This window comes from Xenia sp. Carnegie-2017, unplaced genomic scaffold, assembly GCF_021976095.1.
Source record: "Xenia sp. Carnegie-2017 unplaced genomic scaffold, XeniaSp_v1 HiC_scaffold_14, whole genome shotgun sequence".
Taxonomy (NCBI): Eukaryota; Metazoa; Cnidaria; class Anthozoa; order Malacalcyonacea; family Xeniidae; genus Xenia; species Xenia sp. Carnegie-2017.
In genome coordinates this window covers 5,985,618-6,006,696 of record NW_025813447.1, presented here as the reverse complement: position 1 = coordinate 6,006,696, position 21,079 = coordinate 5,985,618, and the positions used below count along the sequence as shown (strand labels likewise).

At 34.3% G+C, this 21,079-nt stretch overlaps 1 protein-coding gene and 4 long non-coding RNA genes across 8 annotated transcripts; 3 read left to right on the top strand and 2 right to left on the bottom strand.

Moving 5' to 3' along the window:
• Positions 1–461: 461 nt before the first annotated feature.
• Positions 462–2,279, top strand: LOC124435385. Its single transcript, XR_006945021.1, has 2 exons — positions 462–784; positions 1,855–2,279. It is a non-coding gene; the product is annotated as an uncharacterized LOC124435385 (long non-coding RNA).
• A 6,688-nt stretch (positions 2,280–8,967) lies between these two features.
• On the top strand, positions 8,968–12,768 carry LOC124434015. 4 transcript variants are annotated; one of them, XR_006944677.1, is made up of 7 exons: positions 8,968–9,155; positions 9,835–9,928; positions 9,994–10,334; positions 10,546–10,663; positions 11,054–11,180; positions 11,439–11,803; positions 12,119–12,768. It is a non-coding gene; the product is annotated as an uncharacterized LOC124434015 (long non-coding RNA). The 4 variants fall into 4 exon arrangements; XR_006944678.1 differs by having other exon boundaries at positions 11,439–12,310; positions 12,401–12,768; XR_006944676.1 differs by adding an exon at positions 9,492–9,654 and having other exon boundaries at positions 11,439–12,768.
• A 352-nt stretch (positions 12,769–13,120) lies between these two features.
• Positions 13,121–13,940, top strand: LOC124434014. Its single transcript, XM_046983877.1, has 3 exons — positions 13,121–13,243; positions 13,372–13,506; positions 13,647–13,940. The coding sequence occupies exons 1-3, from the start codon at positions 13,124–13,126 to the stop codon at positions 13,800–13,802; spliced, it is 411 nt and encodes a 136-aa protein (XP_046839833.1). The 5' UTR covers positions 13,121–13,123; the 3' UTR covers positions 13,803–13,940.
• Positions 13,216–14,138, bottom strand: LOC124434018. The gene is made up of 2 exons (XR_006944680.1): positions 14,075–14,138; positions 13,216–13,697 (listed from the first exon to the last, which is right to left on the bottom strand). It is a non-coding gene; the product is annotated as an uncharacterized LOC124434018 (long non-coding RNA).
• Positions 14,139–16,798: 2,660 nt separating this feature from the next.
• LOC124434017 lies at positions 16,799–18,692 on the bottom strand. The gene is made up of 5 exons (XR_006944679.1): positions 18,607–18,692; positions 18,201–18,541; positions 17,872–17,989; positions 17,359–17,485; positions 16,799–17,106 (listed from the first exon to the last, which is right to left on the bottom strand). It is a non-coding gene; the product is annotated as an uncharacterized LOC124434017 (long non-coding RNA).
• Positions 18,693–21,079: the final 2,387 nt, after the last annotated feature.

Here is a 21,079-nt window from a genome sequence, read left to right as displayed (position 1 = left end):
TTGGTCGAAAGGACCAAGAGCATTTTTCTATGCGTCGTTTGCAGGCTCGAATCTCGTCTCGGTAGGGTGTAGTTTGTTTCGATGTGTGGATAATGATCATGAGTTCTTTATCCTAAAATCAATTAAATTTTTTGTGTCCTCACAACCAAAGTATTAGAAAAATAAACTATTGTCAGGGTTAGGGATAGAATTGTGAGAAATTTGTGCAACAACGTGAATTCACTGAACAATGTTATTGTTTCCAAGACCTGGATTAAGCAGGGGATTAAGGGATCAAGTGGCTAAAAATACTTCTAATTCACTTGCCTGAGAAATACCCATAGCTAACCCGCACAGAGTCAGCACGCCTAAAATTGTGCTGAATTTGGAGACTAAAATCTGTCTCTTGATTGGTTTATTGCCTTTGTGCTGACTAACGAGCCGCCGTTTTTGCTGAAATGTTAAAGCGGTGTTGTGCGAAATTCAGCACAGATTGAGATTTTTGATAGCCGAGGTTTTATCTTTGAGCTTCAAAACCAACAATATTAATGAGAAGCTTGGCATCTTTCACTGATCGAGTCGAAGTTGATTTTACGAGGAAAGATAAGACTTGGAGAAGTTGATTTTACGAGAAGTTATGGCTCAACTCTACGGAGAGATGTTGGATTGCCTGAAAGTCAACAGCATTGTTACCAACGATAATCTGTTGGATCGTCTCCGGTGTTGATATTTTCCGAAATATCAATGCCGAATTTTACATACCGTAGAGTGCCAAGACAAAGAACACAAATTTGGTTGCCTTAAGGTTAGAAAACTTAAAACATGTTATGCATGCATGCTTACACAAGAATATATAAGCAAATATAAATTGACTTGATGTAATGCCCGATGGATTTGTCATTTGTGGTTTATTTATGTGATTCAAAACAAAACAAATTTTCAAATTTTCAAAGTTTCTATTGATTTATTTCTTGATGTGTTCAATGGTATACTTAAGATAAGATATACAAAAATGGACTGAAGCCTGATATTTGAAATTTACATACCTGGTAACATTATTTCAGATCCGCTACAAATGGCAACTGTCTCTATAGTTCATTGTCAATTCTGCTTGTTGGTGACAACTCTGTGGTGACTATTTTGAGTCTGATGACCTCTATAGAATTATTTTTATATGCTGATTATTATGCAAAACATCCATGTTTTTCATATCTTTTTGAAACTCAGCATAGCAAACACTTTGATTCTATCTCAAGCATGGTGGCCATGCCAGTCTATTTTGAAGCTATTGATAGTGCTGGAAGTGGTTGTTCTGTTGCTGAACTGGTCAGGGCAGAAGCTGTGTTAAATGCAAAAGATATGGCATGGACTGGGTTTGTTTGTTTGTTGGCACTCTCTTCAGTTACATCCTGTAGCATTTTTTCTTACTATCCTGACATATACTCTAGTGCTTATAGGTGGAATTTATTATTTAACCAAAGAATTGAATTTTGAATTCTATCTAGGGCTTCTGCTTCCACTAGTAATTATTTGTGAGTTTTGTTTGCTTTGAAGGTTTAGCTCCTCAAGCAACTGCATTCAAATACAATCATTATGTCCTTTGATACTTAGTGGGAAGGGAACTAAAAGAAAGGGAAGTAGTCACTTGTCACCAGCTAAAAAGCCCAGTATACAAACAAAGTTGAGGTTTACACCTTCTGGTCCTACTGAGACAAACATGACAACCAAGGCTCACCCCTATGGTATATCTCACAGTAGCGCTTTGGGTTCTTGTGATGCTTCTTCTTCTATTTCATCTTCTACCTTGCAATTACTAGATAATAAAACTGCAAATGATGGTTTGCCTAGAAATCCATATGATGTTGGTTTTTATAGAGAAAAGGTGAGAGGTATGGAAGTTCATGAAATTGAAAAACTTGTGAAGAATGTATTCGTACCTGATGAATGCTATGAATTTCCTAAAACTGTTCATGCAAATGGTCGCAGTAGGTCTTTTCGACATTATTGGCTGAAGGATTATCTTTGGCTTTCGTATTCTCCAAGTCTTAATGGTGGTTTTTGCTTACCATGTGTTTTGTTTGGTAATAGGTTTCCCTCCAAAAACAGTCGAATTAAAAATTTTTTCTGAGCCATTGACACATTGTCCTGATGCTAAATGTGCATTTAAAAGGCATATTAGTACATCATCAGGTCTTCATGTTCACACTTCTGCTTTTCTTAAGGACATCTTGGATCAGAGTTCCGGTAAAAGCCAGCCAATAAACGTCATGATTGACAGTAACTTAAAGAAAAAGATTTCAGAGAATAGGAAAAAATTAGTTCCTGTTCTTGATACCATCATTCTTGCAGGTCGCCTTCAGTTACCACTTAGATCGCCTTCAGGTCGCCTTCAGTTACCACTCAGGTCGCCTTCAGTTACCCTTGCATCTGTGATTTAGAGGTCATTGGGATGATTCTCAGTATCATCCTGAAATTGGTGAATATTCTGAAAAGCATCTTGGTAATTTTATTGAATTATTAAACTTCCGTGTTAGTGCAGGGGATACCATTTTGGAAACCCATCTTAAGCATCATGATAAAAATGCCTCTTAAATTTCTAAAACTACTCAGAATGAGTTAATTAGGTGTTGTGGTCAATTCATCACTGAGCAGCTTCTAGTTGAAGTAAAGAAGAGCAAGTTTTATGCTTTGATTGCAGACGAAACATGTGATATTTCTAATAAAGAACAGATGTCTTTGGTTTTGCGTTTTGTTGATGAGGAGTTCAACATAAGAGAAGAATTTTTTTCGTTTCATTCATTGTAGTGAGGGTATGTCTGGGAAGAACCTTGCATCTGTGATTTTGAAATGCTTAAAGGAAGAGTTGAATTTGGACATCGAGGACTGTCGTGGGCAGGGGTATGATGGCGCAGGTGCTGTTGCTGGTTGCATTAATGGTCTTGCTGCAAGGATTAAGAATTTTAATGAGAAAGCCATTTACACACATTGTTTCAGTCAAAGATTAAATCTTAGTATTTGTGGGCTTGTGCTGTTCAGTATGTAAGTTTGTTTGTTTGCTTGTGCAGTTCACTATGTAAGTTCAGTATGTTTTGGAACATGTGAAGGAAGTTAGTAACTTTTTCAACTCTTCCCAAGGCAGACAACTAATTTTTGAGAAATTCATTGGAGAGCACTGTCCAGATTCTGCAAAAAAAGAAATTGAAAAGTGCTTGTAAGACAAGATGGGTTGAGCGTATTACAAGCTTAGATACTTTTGAAGAACTGCATGTTGCTATTAATTTTTCCTTGGAAGAAATGAGTTTTAACGTTGAAGGCAAGTGTAATCGTGAGACCTCTAGTAAAGCTTCCCCTCTGTTACATCGTTTGACATCTTTTGATTTTATTGCAGCACTCGTAATAACTAGACGTATTTTTGATTTTACTCTTCCAGTAACTCAGTTACTTCAGTCTTCTAGTAATGATATTGCTGACGGTTTGAACTTGATTGAGGCATTAAAAAAATTGTCGAGAACTGTAAGAAATGAAGTCGATGTTTATCATGCTAACTGGTACAGTATTGCATGTTTTTTGGAAGGAAAAATGTCTCTTCTACTTTAAAGTCGGTAAATTTTCTAGGTTTTGAGAACATAAAAGTATTGTTAAAGACCTTAGGTACTATTCCAGTTACTTCTTGTGAGTGTGAGAGGTCGTTCTCTGCTTTGCGAAGATTAAAGAACTATACAAAAAGTACATTCATCAGGACATTAATCCAAATATAGAAAAGATTATAGATCTTTTTTCAAAAGACAAAAGAAGAATTGAACTAGCTTTCTAGTTCGGAGTGAAAATTTTTGATGCCTTTTTTAAACTCTTGACTGTAAAGATGACTGCTGCTAACCTCAGTCAATATAAACACAGACGATCGTTCTCAGGACTTTACTTACCTGGACGATCGACATCTACAAACATTTTTTTGCTTTTTTGTTGACAACTTCATTTGATAAATTCGTTTGCGTAATAATCAGCATATAGCTATGACTAGACCATTATAAAATGAAATTCCATATAAAAGTTGATGAAGCGTAAAGAATATTTTTTGGCTAAGTTTGTAATGAACCTGGCCGTCCATGTCGGAAGCTCTCAAAGCATATTTTTCTGCGAGTTTCCTAAGCATGCTGATGAGCTCTGATATTGAGCGAAACGGTCAAAAATCGATAATTTATGAGCAAGAATGTTAGCTCATTCCAGTAATAAATATTTTAGAAAACCAACTGCAAAAACGCAGGAAATAGCGTTTTTCGCAATCCAATTTTAAAATTTTACCGGGGGACATGCTCCTGGAACCCCCTAGAAAAGTCGCGCTGACGGTGCGACATTGTGCCTAAGTTCATATACGAAGCTGGATCCGCCCCTGATCTGGAGAACCTTATCGATCTGGAGAACCAATACAGTCAATTTTTATTAATTTTGGACAACTTGAGAATTAAATAGTAAATACTCTTCTTTATTAGGTTACTATATATCGACAGTCAAATTACTAAGTGTTGCTTACCAAAGTAATTCAACAGCGCTCTGTAATTTCCTTGAGGCCATTTTTACTCATCATTCCCTTTAAATGCTAACCCTTTTCCTTAGAGTTCTATACAATCCTGCCAAGCCAAAATTTTTCAACATTTCCCTTACTTGCCACACGAATTCATTGCACTCAAACATTGAAAATTAACACTCCTTAGTATTGAAATGTTTTTAGAAATCAAAAACCAATGAACTCTAATACAATTGAAAGGCTAACTCAATATACACATTCCTAGACTTGGCTGAAGCCACTTAGAAGCTGATTTGCCGTTCGCGTGTATCTCGCGTGGACTGTTTTATTTTGCGTGACGGATTGTTTCGCAAAAACTGCTAACTTGGAAATACAATGCTAGCCTAAATGTTTTATTTTTTCAAAACCGTTAACAAAATTTGGTTATTAATGTCTTAAGATGAATTGTGGACGTTCCAAGACATGTTTTGTATAAGTAACGCTGTATTATGTAAAACATGAAAGTGAGAACTTGCTTCGAAATATGAATTTCTCATTTGCCGTCGAAAGACCAAAAATTTAAAATAAAACTGATAACAGGTAGTCTGTACCTTTGAATGCTGTGCAAAATACACAGAATCCACTGAATATAACATGTTTCATAACAGTTTTATTGCTTTTAAAGTTGTAATGTGTGAAAGTGGTGATTTGAAATTTTGAACTGTGGGTGATTCTTGGTTATTGTCATTTACTTCTCCTACTTCTTAACAACTGGTGGAATATTTGACATGCATTCATTTTTGTGTATTGAGCATTTTATCAGCAAGTTCATGCTTATAAATAAATAGCCAAGTGTACAACATGATAAGTATTGCTAATATAACTTGCTCTACATAAATGCCAAAAAGCAACCCTCATCCTCAATGGTTTGAACCAGGGTTTTAAAATGATTATAAAGCAAGCAAAGCTATATCATGTATCAAAATTTTATAGTATATCATATTTATTGTAAAATTAGTTTTTCCTTGTAATACAGATGAAATATAAATGTATATGTAATATATTATATTTTAGGATGTGTGTTTAAAATGTTTGGTCATATTTGTGAAAATGTATGATGATTCTATAATATCAGGCTAATAATCTTTTTCATACATGTACTAAATTACAATTTTTGCTTAAGTGTTTCAAAAGTTATGAACATGGAATGTTATTTGTGTTTTTGTCTTTTTTCAGTGGGTATTGACTCTTTTGACTCTTTAATGGTGCAATTAATAATAACACAATATGGCATAACACTTTTTTTTAAAAAGAACACAAAATATTTTTTGCCAACTTTTTGACATAATTTGCAAAGTGTTTTTTTTTTGTTCACGCTCTAAACTTTCAGAAAAGACTGGGGCGAGCTAATTTTGGACGAAAACACAAAAATTACCGAAAAACATCGTTTTTTGCCCTGACAGCTTCATTTTCAAAGATTCAAACAGTATTATAAGGATAGACAAGTGTATTTTACATCCTTTTAATGAAAAAAAAGGATGGGTGTTAGTTTTGTATTCAAGTTATAACGCATGTTTTCACGTGCCAAAATATAGTTCGCTTTTCATCCTTCTAAAAAAAGCTTAAACATGTACAAATGTCGTTCAAACTTGTTTTATATTAAAGTCCAAACATTGTTTAAGGTTTTTAGACATTAAGCTGGCTATAAGAGCACTGTTTTATGCAAAAAATCCGGCAATTTTGAAGTGATGTTTTCGCCTCCGTACCCTCAATGGTGGCGATCATGCAGGCTTCAAAGATGGAGGCCAAGTTAGCCTTCCAGTTGTTATGGAGTTCATTCTCAAAAACCTACACAACAAGACTATTGTAAATTTAGCACCACATTGGTTATCACATACATCACAACATTCATCACCACATTTAACCAAAATTTATCATTCAAAATGATAAATTGAAAAATGGTCTTTAAAACACTTTTTCTTTCAAATACAATAGTAAAAAACAATTCTTAACAACTTATTAATATTTTACTGTCCTTAAACATCACAAAGAAAGTCTAAAAGTCAAGAAATTGAAGAAAATACTAAGCTTTAGGTTACAGTATACTTTTCATTTCTCTTATTTTGCGTATAATTTAAAAACATCACGGTAGAATTTTTTCAAACTTGGCCAGAATATAGATAATTACATTGTCTAAAATATATATCCAAAATCTGGAGAGTGCACAAAAATATAAATGGTAGAAAATCATCTAAAAAGTCGGATGACACGAATGTGCGTAATATAATCTTATATAATTAGTTAAGAATTCCGGTTCTTTACTAAACAAAAGCCTATAAGTAAAAAACTACACTGTAGGATTTTTTTAAACTTTTGCATATTGTAGATATATATATAGCCTAAAATATATCCAAAATCTGGAGAGTGCACAAAAAGAAAGTTGTAGAAAATCGTCGATAAAATCGGATGTCACTAATGCGCGTAATTTAATCTTATATGATTAAGTTAGGAATTCCGATTCTTTACTAAACAAAGGCCTACAATCAAAAAACTACACGGTACTATTTTTTTAAACCTGGCCATATTGTAGATATTTTTATTTTCTATAACATATCCAAAATCTGGAGAGTGCACAAAAATATAAAAGAAATAAAATTCCTTGAGAATGTACTCTGGTATAAACTGTGAAGTTGGCACCAAATTCGACAAACAGCTCTATAGCTAAAAAACTACACGGTGGAATTTTTTTAAACTCGAGTATATTATATAAGTTTATATTGTCTAAAATATATCTAGAATTTGGAAAGTGCACAAAGTGCACCTGGTCCTATGCCAGTCAGCCTCATCAATTTCTCCTGTTAAAATCTTTTTTATTAATATAGCTACATTCAGCACATTTACAAGCAATGCCCCAAAAAGAAAAGCTTTTCTCACATCTAACAACCTTGAGTTTCCTGCCCCTGGTGAAACAAGATGGTATTATCGCTCTAGATTAATCAATGTATTGCACAAAAACTATGAAAAACTTTTAGATATTTTTGAGGGGGTACTTGAACAACCAGCTGGGTGGGATGATGAGTCATTAAGTAAAATAAGTGGCTTACTGCATCATCTTGATAGCTTTCTCTTTTGTTTTCTAGTGTGTGTTTTTTACAGGATTTTAGAACAGTCCACAATTTTGTATTCCATTCTTCAAAATAGGCAAACCCATTTTAACTATGGCATAATTTGAATTCTCAACTTAATGATTTGGAATTCTCAACTTAATTATATAAGATCATATTACGCGTATTCGTGTCACCTAACTTTGTCGATGATTTTCTACAACTTTTTTTTTTGTGCACACTCCAGATTTTGGATATATTTTAGACAATAAAAATATCTACAATATGACAAAGTTTAAAAAAATTCTACCGTGTAGTTTTTTATTTATAGGCCTTTGTTTGAAAAATTACATGGATATAGGAACTTAATTATATAAGATTATATTATGCACATTCGTGTCATCCGACTTTGTCGATGATTTTCTACATTTATATTTTTGTGCGCTCTCCAGATTTTGGATATATTTTAGACAATACAATTATGTATATTCTGGCCAAGTTTAAAAAAATTATACCGTGTAGTTTTTAAAATATACGCTGATTAAGAGAAATGAAAAGTACACTGTAACCTAAAGCTTAGTGTTTTCTTCAATTTCTTGACTTTTATACTTTCTTTGTGATGTGGGGAAGTGATATTACCTCGTACAGCCAATAGACAAGAAGAAGCGAGACTAGATATTCGTGCTAAAGGTTTTTGGTCTAGACAGCAAGATGCATTTTTTGATGTAAGGGTATTTCACCCAAACGCATCGAGCTACCAAAACACCAATCTACCTGCACTCTATCGTCAGCATGAGATGGCTAAGAAAAGGAATATGGTGATCGAGTAAGAGATTGAATATGCTGCTTTTACACCACTGGTCTTTTCAACATCAGGTGGTATGGGGAAAGAGACGGAAATTGCTTATAAACGGCTAGCTGATCTGCTGGCACAAAAGAAAGCTGCAATATGGCATCACGCTAGCGTGGATGCGTTGTAAACTGTCTTTCGCACTGATTAGGTCAGCAATTACCGCGATACGAGGAAGTCGATCTGCCTCAACTCGTGAACATACTTTAAATATTGACCTAGGTTATTGGAAAAGTTGTCTTTACATTTGACTGTCCCTTTATCATGGATATTTTAAACACTGATTTTAGTCATATTTGATTTAGTTTTTTAACATTTATATTTGTAATAGATAGTAATGATCATAATAAAATACGTTTTCTTCAATAAATAAAAAAAAATAAAAAAAAATTTGTGATGTTTAAGGACAGTAAAATATTAATAAGTAGTTAAGAATTGTTTTTTACTGAAAAAGTGTTTAAAGACGATTTTCAATTTATCATTTTGAATGATAAATTTTAGTTGAATGTGGTGATGAATGTTGTGATGAATGTTGTGTTGAATGTGATCCCAATGTGGTGCCAATTTCACGGTAGTGCCTGATAGCCCTGAACATGTTCATTACATATTTAGTCAAGATGTCTTCAATTTGTGGGATGCATTTAGAAAGAGGTTTCCTGGGTCATCACAATCTGCTTTTGTAAGAAGTTTGGAAGATATTTCCAGCTCTAGAGGATAGGTGATTAATTTTTATGCTATCTACATATCTTTGTTAGTGTGCTTTTTATTTTGTGTATATTTTTTGTCTCGCAAACCAAAAGCTACAAGATGTAAATCTTGGTTTCAAAATAATCCCTTATGATCATTTCTTTCTGTGAATTTTGGCAAATTCTGGAAAGTCAAGGAAAATGTGTTTAAAATTTGTAACAAACACATGTCAATTTATGTAGGCTTCATATACATGTAATGTGTACGTTTGAAGTATGAGAACTATGTTATAGTACAGTTGGGTTTTGCATAATCAACAAATAGTATATAATTGTGCTATGTTTTGATTTGGAACTGGTTTCATTAGGAAAATGTTATCAATCCAGTCACCTACAGAAAATTGTTTGCTAACACGACTTTGACCTTCTTCATGAGCAGAAAAGTAAATATTGCCCTCCTTGTAGCATTGATTAACATTCATTTCATGTTGATGGAAATCAAAAAGTGTACAGACTCAGCAAAGTACCAAGGTTTGTGATATTGGATAGCGAATTCTCAAACTTCCAAAAATGGAATTACCCTTTGTAAACAATTCAGATACTTTTATGTTCAAATCCAAGAAAAAGACCTACTGCTCATGTTGATTCTTTACCTACATTGTTGGGTTTATGAGTGCTTGTGTTCTAATTGATAGCTTACTTTTACCACAGGGGTCCAGTCCAGTGTTATTATCATGATGTACTGATTGCAAACAACAGTTTTGTGGACTCTCATTTAAAAAGTCTTGGTTCAAAGTCAATTCAGGTAATGTGTTATGAAGTAGTATTGAAAAGTAGTAATCTATTATTAAGTTAAAGCATTTTTTATAGAATGAAGATAATTCTTGTGGTGACACTCATTGGAAAGCTGCAAAAATGATCTCCAAATCAAAGAAAAACCAAGACGAGACTGGACTTGAAGTTGCTGGATGCAGGCATTCGATTGCTCAAGCTACTTTGAACTTTTCAGAGGAGAAATTTATGTCGATGCTCACTACTTGCATATGAATTTTTTACAACCACATAAAGTTAAATATATGTGGGAAGATATTATATGCAAATATTGGCCGTGGGCTCTACGTGTTACATCGGAAGAAAATCAAAATGCTTTAAGAAATACTGCACCAGCACTGTCTATAATGCATGGGAAATCACACAGTTGGTCATGTCAGGTACGTTACATACGTAGGTTATGATTGTTTACCCAATAATTCGTACGCTAAATACCACATACACCGACGATAATGCTCTATTAAAGATGTTGTGAGACGAAGCGTGCTTTGTCAAACTGTGATAGTACTGTATTTCACGTAATTATAAACCGTGGTTACGTAAATCTGAAATGGGTTGTCTTGAATGGATGATTCTTTTCACACTTTTTAGGTTATTTGGAGCGGAAGATGGCAAAGTGGTGCGGCAGCAACTGCTGGCGAAGAAGTTGAGCAAATAAATTCGTATTTGTCAAGACTTGGCTCGACTACTAAAAATATGACGGCCTCCGGTGAGTATTACTTTCTGATCTGCATATCCACTCAGGTTTTTTGGTCGATTAAGTCCAAAAACCTATGTTCACATTAATGGTTGTTCGTATTAAGGACGAGTAGAATACATTAATGAACATCTTCTGAGTTGGAACAAGCGAAAAATTTTAAACTTGGCAAAATCACTTGTTATTCGAATGAAAAAGGTTACACGTTGTATTTGTCTTCAGTTAATTGTCAAAATTATACTAGTGTGAGTCCATGATTCTAATGTGTGCTACGTACGTGTATAATATGAAATGAATTTACAGTTCATAGTTGTGTATAGGTCTTATTTGAACCCAATACGTTTACTGCGCTAATATAATTCTTTTTCACTGTTTTTCATAATGTGTACTTGTATTTCGAAGACCGAAAGGCAACTTTCATCTCCCAAGGATGATTTTGTAAAGTTAAGAAGCGAACTTAATGTCCAGGACTCAGACTTGGACGACTCGATAATGCTGTGGAAAGAAGAAGTTCAACAATTTGCAAGAGGTAACATTGTTTACTTTCAAATATTTTAGAAACATGGTTTAGTATTGTACAGTACTGTACTTATGGTTGATTTTTGTTCAAACATCATTTAAAACGAAACTATATTAAATAATTCTTGGCCTGGCTCAAATTTTTATGTTCGGCAATTATTATTTTTAACAATTTATTTTAGCTCCCGGAAAATATATACCTATACAGTATTGTATGGAGTGCTTAGTAATTACGTAGATAAATTAATATTTTTTATTTTTTGTATAGAACAACAAATTGGAGTTTCTTCGTTGAAAGGTGCCGCCGAAGAGTTCTTCCTTTGCATCAAACTGTTGAAAATGCTCAACATTTGGAGAATTTTGTAAAAGCTAACGATGGTCAAACGCAGACATTATTGGGTGATAGGCGTTTCGTTCATGACGCTCAAAACTAAGTGAAACAACTTGAACAAAATGCAACAAGATTGCTGGAATTGAAAAGACAGCTTTTAGATGGACATGTGACAGAGGAGCAGCTTCTTGAGCAAGGAAAGTCGCAGCTGGCAAAAATCACAGTAGCAAAGCTGCTGAAGAGATTAGAAATGTTGTATTTTTCAGTCAGTAGACGCACAAAAGAAATAACTTCTCTTGCTGGTGAGTTTTGTTGGGGTTTTTTATGAGTAACTGTAAGCATTATTTTAAAGTTCGTAGCAAAATCTAAGTGAGTTAGATTTTAGATGTAGGCGACACAAAATGCAAAATATGGAACAGTTTTATTCGAGATAAATTGTTTTATCTAAAAGTCAGCGGGTAAATACCATCTACACAATCCTCGTAGAAATTTGTAGACTTATATTTATGGGCCACCCTACACTTATTTTGTGCCGAATTATTTCAAAGCATTTTGCCAAATTACTGTAAAATTGCGATTTGTCGTTGTTACGTATATTATACATACACGTACTGTAGATTCTAGGAAACGAAGATTTTCCATGAGAAGGAAATGCGCTAAAGAGAAGTCCGAAATAACATCCACCGTAGAAGAGTTAAATTGCCTCGCAAGTCTGTGTGGTCTTCCCACGACAAGTGCGGAAGAAGTCACGTTTGGAGATTTTGTTTGGTCGTTTAACCAATGTGACATAGATAGTACGACTTCACATGGTGTGTAAAGGAATAGCAATTATAGCTCTATGTATATTGTGACGTCCATGCTCGCTTTTAGTTTCAACTATTTTACTTAACAATATTTAGATATACCTGTGCGCTTCAAGGCACAAATTGTCGATAAGTACATGGTAGTTAAAAGATTGGAAGAGGAAAAAGCACTTCTGAAAATGGAGATATATATTATATGATTTATTATTTGGAAAACGTTTTGCCTCTCCTTTGTGAAGGAAAAGAGAAGATTAAGGATAGGATAGGTATAAAGATAAATGATCGTATTAAGTTAAAACAAGCTTAAAGTGCCCCTGTCAAAAAAATGAAACTCACATATATGAATCTTTGTAATACGTACATGCGTTATTTGAAAATCGAATTTCGATTCTGAATTTAGTGCAGAAATTATAGTCATTTGAACATAGAATTTTGAGAAGTAAAAATTCGAAAACCGCGCATAAGAGATTGGTACCAAATCAGTCTAGTGACGTCACAGTAGGATCCGGTCAGGCCTATTGATCCACGAAAACATTAGAGCGTGTATTGTCGAAGTGTTCTTGTACTGTAGTTGGCGGCCCGAAAAGTCACGCAAAATAGAAAATGCCAAATAGATGTATTGTGGCTGGTTGCTCTAATGTCTCTAATGTAAAAAGGAGTCTCGCTTCATTTCATACCGTTTTCCGGAGATGAAAGGCCAGAAGCCAAAATAAGACGTAAACAATGGATTGATTTCGTACGGTTGAAACGGGCAAAATGGGATCCAACACCTAATTCCAGTATTTGCTCAGCACATTTCGCAAAAGAAGATTTTCGCAAATGTTTTCTGGTCTGTCGGCTAAAGTACCTAGATTAGCTACCGATGAGATTGGCGTCGTGGCAGTCCCTAAATATAATATTGCAGCTGAATGTCCCCCGTCAGCAAGAGCCAAGAGAAGGGTAAGTTTATTCATTCCATTTCAAGAGATTAACGCACGCTTTTAAAACATGGTAAATACAGTAAAATACACATGAACCTATTTTGAGAATCACTGTTTTGTACATAAATTTGTTGACATTTTCGAAAGGTTTTAAAGGAAGCATTGTCCACAAGTTTGTCTCGACCAGGAGAATCAGAAGAAGAGCCAGAGGATTTCGAACACTGCGTGCCAATGGAATTAAATGTGGATAAAGAGATACCAAGCGATGTTCCTTGCAGCAAAGTATATAGTATATACCTTTATTCCTGCTAGTATAGTGCGATCTTACAATTTGACTTGCCATTCGTGAGCTTTTCTGTCAAAACGTATGTTGACCCCTACTGACATTATGCATACATTTTAAGAAAGACTTTTTCTTTTAGACAAACAGCGCTTTGACTCAGACAGATGGTTGTGTTGGTTGTGCGTACCTACTGAAAGAGAAAAGGAAATCATGGAACAAATATGTAGCTCTGAAAGCAAAATACGATGAATTAGTGAAAGCCAAACGTTCTAAAGGTATCGTGTTTGGCACATAAGTACTGCACACGTTTCGTGTTTTCACTACAGGGGAAACCCGTATAATAATTCCGGCATTTATCAGCCGTGGTGCCGGTTATTATAGCTGTATTGCTAAACTCACGCAATAGAATTAAAAGAAGACATTTTATGTTAAATGATAATTTTATGAAACTTTTTTAAATTAACTTGTTCGATTTGTTTATTATTATGTAGGTGTTCAGTGCAATATACTGAATATAATATAAAAGAAATCCCGATGAATTATATTACAAAACCATCAAATAATTACCATTGGTCATATTTCTCTTCGCCGTCAAGTCTACGTTGAAGTTCTTTCAAACGGTCATCATATTTTTGTTTTCTTCCACGGTAGTTAGAAAGCCATTCTTCATCAGCAACTGGTTCATTGCTGTATGGGCCAACGTCTGCGTTGTCATCTGTGCTTTTGACGTCTTTAGTAGCGGACGCTTCACTTGTCTTTTTTATATCGAATATCCCGGGATAATAATTCCAATCAGAGTCGTCTGTTTGGTAGCTAGTACTTTCCGTGTCTGAGTTCGATGAGGACATTATTAGAAAAATTGAGCGAGTTTTGATTGTAAATATCGACCTTTGTACAATAATTTTTACTATTTGTAAACAAGCTGAGATGCGAACCGGTTCCTACTGTGACGTATTAGTTACCAGGTTTCCGACTTCGCGATTTTAAAAAACTTTTGCCGTTAAAATTTGAAAATTTTGCAATTCATACCGCAATAACTCGGCAAAAATCGTTTTAATTTAATTCTGATTTCCATTTTCATTATGTACATATTACAAAGATTCATATGTGTGAGTTTCATTTTTTTGACAGGGCACTTTAAAGGTTACGTATTTATATACAGTGGAATGTAATGTACATGCGTTTAACATATTTTGCAATTATTTTTTTAGTATTTACAAATAATGTTGATGCATAAACCTTGGCCGACAATGAAGTAAAAAATTAATGCATGTTTTAATCCAGAAGAAGCAATTATTTTTAAGAACTTAGCACGGCAAAACAAGCACTCAAATGAATACCATCTCCCTAAACTATTAAGATTGCTATATCACTGTTGGGCACAATCATTATGACTCTAGGATGCTATAACACTTCTTGTATTTCATTTGCAATAAATATGTGACAAACCTACAATTTTTTTGGAAGATACATTCTGTATCATCTAATTCTAGTACATCAAAATCTATAAAAAATAATGTTAACAAATTAAAATATTGTAATTACTAATTAACAAACTTTACAAATAAATGAGCATGTGATATTGAGAAAAACATACTGAGGAACAGCAAGGTAATCATGCCAAAGGTTCTAGTCCAACTATATAATTTTTACACTGAACATGAAAATACCCTTCTTTTTGATAGTAAACGGTTTACAGTTTAACTTGCCACTTGGAAAGTCTTGTACACACTTACAAGTGTACAAAATTGTTATAGTTTAACTTGTCAAAGAAAAAATATCTACAACATCAGATTGACATGTATTTTGCAGGTGATCACAGCAATATGATACTGGCAGCTATTCAAGTTAACTTGAAAGAACTTTCTTTTTCAAAATATAACTCTTTTGGACAAACTTAAGTTACTTAGTATTTAAAACATTGTAATCTTGAAGCTTATTTGTTTCTTACAATCAATATTCGTCCAAGGTTACCTTAACTTGTGGACTGATCCTGTAAGTCGGGTGTAGCTAACTATGCTAAATCATATCACTCATATGTGCATGCTATTGTTAGTTTTGTATAGTAATTTCTATCTGTAAAATAGTTTACTAGAGTTGTTTGCTCATTAAGATGCATTTATGACCAAGAAGGGATGGATAAGCACTCTTGTTTATCTTTTCAAAAAGCAAGCAAAGTATAGGTCTCCTAAAAGCTAACATAGCCTTCAATACATAAATTAGCCACTGGATTGGCCTATGTATTTCAGTATTTTTAAATTTATAACTTAAGTGTAATGTGTAAAATTACTTACCACTATCATTGTTTTGGAGCAATTATAGAATACCCGTCCAATTTGTAAAGGCACCCTTTTAATTCTGCGGATACGTGGATACGCAGTGACGAGTTTAAAGAACGAGGCATAAGATAAGAGGACTAGTTTAAAGAACGAGGCATAAGATAAGAGGACTAGTACCTATATAAAGAAAGTTAGTTGAAGCTATGTTTTTTAGTGGATACGCGGATACGTGGATACGCAGTGACGAGTTTAAAGAACGAGGCATAAGATAAGAGGACTAGTTTAAAGAACGAGGCATAAGATAAGAGGACTAGTACCTATATAAAGAAAGTTAGTTGAAGCTATGTTTTTTAGTGGATACGCGGATACGTGGATACGCAGTGACGGGTCGGCACTAGATCATGGACGTCACAATATACATAGAGCTATAATTGCTATTCCTTTACACACCATGTGAAGTCGTACTATCTATGTCACATTGGTTAAACGACCAAACAAAATCTCCAAACGTGACTTCTTCCGCACTTGTCGTGGGAAGACCACACAGACTTGCGAGGCAATTTAACTCTTCTACGGTGGATGTTATTTCGGACTTCTCTTTAGCGCATTTCCTTCTCATGGAAAATCTTCGTTTCCTAGAATCTACAGTACGTGTATGTATAATATACGTAACAACGACAAATCGCAATTTTACAGTAATTTGGCAAAATGCTTTGAAATAATTCGGCACAAAATAAGTGTAGGGTGGCCCATAAATATAAGTCTACAAATTTCTACGAGGATTGTGTAGATGGTATTTACCCGCTGACTTTTAGATAAAACAATTTATCTCGAATAAAACTGTTCCATATTTTGCATTTTGTGTCGCCTACATCTAAAATCTAACTCACTTAGATTTTGCTACGAACTTTAAAATAATGCTTACAGTTACTCATAAAAAACCCCAACAAAACTCACCAGCAAGAGAAGTTATTTCTTTGTGCGTCTACTGACTGAAAATACAACATTTCTAATCTCTTCAGCAGCTTTGCTACTGTGATTTTTGCCAGCTGCGACTTTCCTTGCTCAAGAAGCTGCTCCTCTGTCACATGTCCATCTAAAAGCTGTCTTTTCAATTCCAGCAATCTTGTTGCATTTTGTTCAAGTTGTTTCACTTAGTTTTGAGCGTCATGAACGAAACGCCTATCACCCAATAATGTCTGCGTTTGACCATCGTTAGCTTTTACAAAATTCTCCAAATGTTGAGCATTTTCAACAGTTTGATGCAAAGGAAGAACTCTTCGGCGGCACCTTTCAACGAAGAAACTCCAATTTGTTGTTCTATACAAATAAAAATATTAATTTATCTACGTAATTACTAAGCACTCCATACAATACTGTATAGGTATATATTTTCCGGGAGCTAAAATAAATTGTTAAAATAATAATTGCCGAACATAAAAATTTGAGCCAGGCCAAGAATTATTTAATATAGTTTCGTTTTAAATGATGTTTGAACAAAATCAACCATAAGTACAGTACTGTACAATACTAAACCATGTTTCTAAAATATTTGAAAGTAAACAATGTTACCTCTTGCAAATTGTTGAACTTCTTCTTTCCACAGCATTATCGAGTCGTCCAAGTCTGAGTCCTGGACATTAAGTTCGCTTCTTAACTTTACAAAATCATCCTTGGGAGATGAAAGTTGCCTTTCGGTCTTCGAAATACAAGTACACATTATGAAAACAGTGAAAAGAATTATATTAGCGCAGTAAACGTATTGGGTTCAAATAAGACCTATACACAACTATGAACTGTAAATTCATTTCATATTATACACGTACGTAGCACACATTAGAATCATGGACTCACACTAGTATAATTTTGACAATTAACTGAAGACAAATACAACGTGTAACCTTTTTCATTCGAATAACAAGTGATTTTGCCAAGTTTAAAATTTTTCGCTTGTTCCAACTCAGAAGATGTTCATTAATGTATTCTACTCGTCCTTAATACGAACAACCATTAATGTGAACATAGGTTTTTGGACTTAATCGACCAAAACCTGAGTGGATATGCAGATCAGAAAGTAATACTCACCGGAGGCCGTCATATTTTTAGTAGTCGAGCCAAGTCTTGACAAATACGAATTTATTTGCTCAACTTCTTCGCCAGCAGTTGCTGCCGCACCACTTTGCCATCTTCCGCTCCAAATAACCTAAAAAGTGTGAAAAGAATCATCCATTCAAGACAACCCATTTCAGATTTACGTAACCACGGTTTATAATTACGTGAAATACAGTACTATCACAGTTTGACAAAGCACGCTTCGTCTCACAACATCTTTAATAGAGCATTATCGTCGGTGTATGTGGTATTTAGCGTACGAATTATTGGGTAAACAATCATAACCTACGTATGTAACGTACCTGACATGACCAACTGTGTGATTTCCCATGCATTATAGACAGTGCTGGTGCAGTATTTCTTAAAGCATTTTGATTTTCTTCCGATGTAACACGTAGAGCCCACGGCCAATATTTGCATATAATATCTTCCCACATATATTTAACTTTATGTGGTTGTAAAAAATTCATATGCAAGTAGTGAGCATCGACATAAATTTCTCCTCTGAAAAGTTCAAAGTAGCTTGAGCAATCGAATGCCTGCATCCAGCAACTTCAAGTCCAGTCTCGTCTTGGTTTTTCTTTGATTTGGAGATCATTTTTGCAGCTTTCCAATGAGTGTCACCACAAGAATTATCTTCATTCTATAAAAAATGCTTTAACTTAATAATAGATTACTACTTTTCAATACTACTTCATAACACATTACCTGAATTGACTTTGAACCAAGACTTTTTAAATGAGAGTCCACAAAACTGTTGTTTGCAATCAGTACATCATGATAATAACACTGGACTGGACCCTGTGGTAAAAGTAAGCTATCAATTAGAACACAAGCACTCATAAACCCAACAATGTAGGTAAAGAATCAACATGAGCAGTAGGTCTTTTCTTGGATTTGAACATAAAAGTATCTGAATTGTTTACAAAGGGTAATTCCATTTTTGGAAGTTTGAGAATTCGCTATCCAATATCACAAACCTTGGTACTTTGCTGAGTCTGTACACTTTTTGATTTCCATCAACATGAAATGAATGTTAATCAATGCTACAAGGAGGGCAATATTTACTTTTCTGCTCATGAAGAAGGTCAAAGTCGTGTTAGCAAACAATTTTCTGTAGGTGACTGGATTGATAACATTTTCCTAATGAAACCAGTTCCAAATCAAAACATAGCACAATTATATACTATTTGTTGATTATGCAAAACCCAACTGTACTATAACATAGTTCTCATACTTCAAACGTACACATTACATGTATATGAAGCCTACATAAATTGACATGTGTTTGTTACAAATTTTAAACACATTTTCCTTGACTTTCCAGAATTTGCCAAAATTCACAGAAAGAAATGATCATAAGGGATTATTTTGAAACCAAGATTTACATCTTGTAGCTTTGGTTTGCGAGACAAAAATATACACAAAATAAAAGCACACTAACAAAGATATGTAGATAGCATAAAAATTAATCACCTATCCTCTAGAGCTGGAAATATCTTCCAAACTTCTTACAAAAGCAGATTGTGATGACCCAGGAAACCTCTTTCTAAATGCATCCCACAAATTGAAGACATCTTGACTAAATATGTAATGAACATGTTCAGGGCTATCAGGCACTACCGTGAAATTGGCACCACATTGGGATCACATTCAACACAACATTCATCACAACATTCATCACCACATTCAACTAAAATTTATCATTCAAAATGATAAATTGAAAATCGTCTTTAAACACTTTTTCAGTAAAAAACAATTCTTAACTACTTATTAATATTTTACTGTCCTTAAACATCACAAATTTTTTTTTATTTTTTTTTATTTATTGAAGAAAACGTATTTTATTATGATCATTACTATCTATTACAAATATAAATGTTAAAAAACTAAATCAAATATGACTAAAATCAGTGTTTAAAATATCCATGATAAAGGGACAGTCAAATGTAAAGACAACTTTTCCAATAACCTAGGTCAATATTTAAAGTATGTTCACGAGTTGAGGCAGATCGACTTCCTCGTATCGCGGTAATTGCTGACCTAATCAGTGCGAAAGACAGTTTACAACGCATCCACGCTAGCGTGATGCCATATTGCAGCTTTCTCTTTTGTGCCAGCAGATCAGCTAGCCGTTTATAAGCAATTTCCGTCTCTTTCCCCATACCACCTGATGTTGAAAAGACCAGTGGTGTAAAAGCAGCATATTCAATCTCTCTTACTCGATCACCATATTCCCTTTTCTTAGCCATCTCATGCTGACGATAGAGTGCAGGTAGATTGGTGTTTTGGTAGCTCGATGCGTTTGGGTGAAATACCCTTACATCAAAAAATGCATCTTGCTGTCTAGACCAAAAACCTTTAGCACGAATATCTAGTCTCGCTTCTTCTTGTCTATTGGCTGTACGAGGTAATATCACTTCCCCACATCACAAAGAAAGTATAAAAGTCAAGAAATTGAAGAAAACACTAAGCTTTAGGTTACAGTGTACTTTTCATTTCTCTTAATCAGCGTATATTTTAAAAACTACACGGTATAATTTTTTTAAACTTGGCCAGAATATACATAATTGTATTGTCTAAAATATATCCAAAATCTGGAGAGCGCACAAAAATATAAATGTAGAAAATCATCGACAAAGTCGGATGACACGAATGTGCATAATATAATCTTATATAATTAAGTTCCTATATCCATGTAATTTTTCAAACAAAGGCCTATAAATAAAAAACTACACGGTAGAATTTTTTTAAACTTTGCCATATTGTAGATATTTTTATTGTCTAAAATATATCCAAAATCTGGAGTGTGCACAAAAAAAAAAGTTGTAGAAAATCATCGACAAAGTTAGGTGACACGAATACGCGTAATATGATCTTATATAATTAAGTTGAGAATTCCAAATCATTACTAAAGCACGCCGCACACTGGAGGAACTTGCCTACGCCAAGTGTCATTCGTGATACTTGGCGTAAGCACTTTCCTCTAGTGTGCGGTGCCGTTTGGAGCGCTTTTTGTCACGCGTGTCACTTGCATCTGATATTCAACATGTTGAATAATTTTTGCCACGAGTGATACTTTACTCCAAGTGTGCGGTGAACGAAAGCTTCTAGCTTACAGCTTCAATCTAATACGCATGCGTTGTGTGCACTCTGATACAACAAAACAAACATGGCGGCG